Source organism: Oryzias melastigma, linkage group LG12 (assembly GCF_002922805.2).
Source record: "Oryzias melastigma strain HK-1 linkage group LG12, ASM292280v2, whole genome shotgun sequence".
Lineage (NCBI taxonomy): Eukaryota > Metazoa > Chordata > Actinopteri > Beloniformes > Adrianichthyidae > Oryzias > Oryzias melastigma.
Genome location: NC_050523.1, coordinates 26,761,722 through 26,764,536, shown reverse-complemented (window position 1 = coordinate 26,764,536; position 2,815 = coordinate 26,761,722). Strand labels below are relative to the sequence as shown.

Sequence of the window (2,815 nt, the reverse complement as noted above, 5' to 3'; positions counted from 1 at the left end):
GAAGTCTGTGCTGCTCATTCGGAAGAAACACATGAATAACCTGTTTGTAGAAGTCTTCCTTTTCTTTCTTCGGTGTTTGTTGATAATCTACTTAAAATTTTGAAATTTGAAGACGTTCTCATTCATTTCCTATGGGGCATATTTTGCTTAATATTTCAAAAACTATAAAGTTCATGAATATCAAAAATACAAGCATTAATGTCCTGAACGAGCTGAATGTTTTGATACCAAGATTTCTGTAATCTCTGAAAGTGAGATTGAGTTTCTACGTGCTGAGAAACGTACAGAGAAGAGCAGGAGAATCACTATAGTGATCTCGCTCAAATCAGGGTGATAGTTATTTCTCTCCATAGGAATCATTCTTTTAAGGCCTGAAGAGAACTTTCTGGAGCGTGATCAAACACTATTTATCAGGGCTGAATCTGAGTGAGTCATGCTGAGCGATCAAAGGAACGCTGTCAGACAAATCCTCCGCATGTTTTCAGGACGGCACGTGCGTAATGGCGTGCGCCGGGTAAAGCTTGTGCTCTGAAAGGCTGGACGATCTTTATGTGTTTGTTGCACTAATGTGGGTTTCTGCAGTAACTTGAGATGTGGTAAACTTTACCGCCATCCACATTGTTTCCCAAGAGCACAACTTGTCAGAATCACTGACTGTGACCCACCTGGGTGCATAGCATGATCATCCGAGCGCTCGCCACTCCTGAGTCAGCAAGAAATGATCTGACAACCAATCCAGCAGAGACTTCCCAGAGTTGCACAAGAACATTTGACAGATTTTGAAACTTGGCACTCACCCCAGATTATTTGATAAAACGTGATCCACAATAGAATGAGTCTTATTGCAGCGTCATATGCCACGCCCCCTGACCACGACATGTCCACGGTGCCTGATCTGTAGCTTGATCCCTTTGCAGCTGCAGTAATCAGAGATAAAACACGTCCTCATCTCTGCTGCATGAACTGTCCACTGCGAGGAGCGCTTCACTCTAAAACGTGTTTCTGCTCATGCAGATCGATGACATCGACCTCATCAGCGCCAACATGGAGAACGCCGTGGCCTCCATCGGAGGCTTCTGCTGCGGACGCTCTTTTGTCATTGACCATCAGGTGAGAAAGCCGCTCTGCGGTTTTTGTTCATCTGAAAATCTGCACCAAAGAGTCAGGAGAGAGACTGAACGGGTTTGTAGAGTTTAAGCTGAAACAGAAACAAACACAGATGCGCAGTGAGAGATGATTGTTGAGGGACATCCTCAGAGACAGATCTGCACTGAGAATGAAGACGAGCCAGGATCTACAGAAACTCATCAAAGTGTCTCATGTTTCAGCGCCTCTCCGGTCAGGGGTACTGCTTCTCTGCCTCCCTGCCTCCCATGCTGGCGGCGGCCGCCATCGAGGCCCTCAACATCATGGAGGAGGATCCAGGTACCACGCCTCCTCTGAGCCACGCTTCCCTCATCTTCCTCTCTTCTTGCTGATTCCAGGTTTAGATTTTCTGTTTCAGCGTGAGAGACTTGTAAAACAAACCGGGCTTTTCTCTACAGCAGGGGTCTGCAACCTGCAGCTCCAGAGCCACATGAGGCTCTTTAAACTCTTGATTGAGGCTCTCTGGTTAAAAAAAAAATAAATTTAATGTTATTACAAGTAGGTGTAGAGGGGTGTCAAACTCAATCGCACAAGGGGACCAAAACCCAAAACACATCTTAGGTCGAACAGGATAAACATTTATTGAAAACTCTAAACCAGTGATTCTTAACCATGGGGCCATGGCCCTATCTCGGTCTTCGACCGCCCCCTAGTGGGCCCCGAAAAAAATTCTGTCCTGAACCTGTCGGCCACGAGGGCCGTGGGACCTGAACCTTATTAACATTTTTATAAGGTCTTTTTATGGCTGCTGTTATAAGTTGGACCTCATAGTTTCGTACTGATCAATTGAAATTAATCTTTTAATTTAATAAAAGGGGGAAGATGAAATTTGATCTGACAGCTGCAAGCCAGAGCAGAGCGCCCGCGGGGGAGAGGTAGAGCGAATCGAAGCTGTCTGCTATTACAAATCCCAGATGGAGGAAACAGATTATTATTTTATTATGTTATGGGGTCCGACACGAGTTTACTACAACAACTATTATTGTCAAAGAATCGCGGAAACTCAGCATTTCTCCGCTAAAGTCCCGCCTGGCCTGCCGATGAGAGACGAGCAGCAAAGAGACACGCCCCCACCTGTTTGTAGTCCTGAAATCCAGCTGGATCAAACATGTCACCAAGGGTTAAAGTAAGCCGGAACGCTCCGGTTCTGGTAAAAGAGTTGGAGGCGGAGCACCACTCCGGCGGGGTGCTTTGAGCGATATTGCTGGCGCGCAGATGACGGGGTATGGAAGTGCGCTATGTGCGCACTTCCGGAGCGTTCTTGTAATGCAGGACATGAATGGACTATGAGACTAGATCAGAGATCTCCAGCCTGAGGCACTGGAGCCACATGCAGCTCTTTCCCTCCTCTATTGTGGCTGTTTGGGTTTGAAGAATAAAACAATTTGAATAAATGATGGTTTTGTAGCTTTGGTTCATTTACTTTAATTATTTACATTTTGTTACTTCTGCTTAGATTTAAACAAAACTGAGCAAAAAGATGGTAAAATGTTTCATCTGCTATCAGAGCGGATTATTATCAGAATGATAATCTTATTATAATCTTATCATCTTATTGCATTTAGTTTAAAAGGTATTTTTATTCTACACCAAAGTTGTTGTGTTTGTATTTAATAGTCAAAGGAGAAAAAGATGAAGGAATATTAAAGTACAATGATAGAAAAGACAT

The 2,815-nt window shown here is 44.3% G+C and overlaps 1 protein-coding gene across 1 annotated transcript in view; it reads left to right on the top strand.

Annotated features, from left to right (window-relative positions):
• Positions 1 to 2,815, top strand: part of sptlc1 (serine palmitoyltransferase, long chain base subunit 1) — an 18,360-nt gene that overhangs the window by 8,684 nt on the left and 6,861 nt on the right. Inside the window, exons 10-11 of the mRNA XM_024261961.2 lie at positions 1,015 to 1,110; positions 1,329 to 1,425. Of these exons, the coding sequence (XP_024117729.1) occupies positions 1,015 to 1,110; positions 1,329 to 1,425 (193 nt within the window). The remainder of the gene's footprint in view (positions 1 to 1,014; positions 1,111 to 1,328; positions 1,426 to 2,815) is intronic.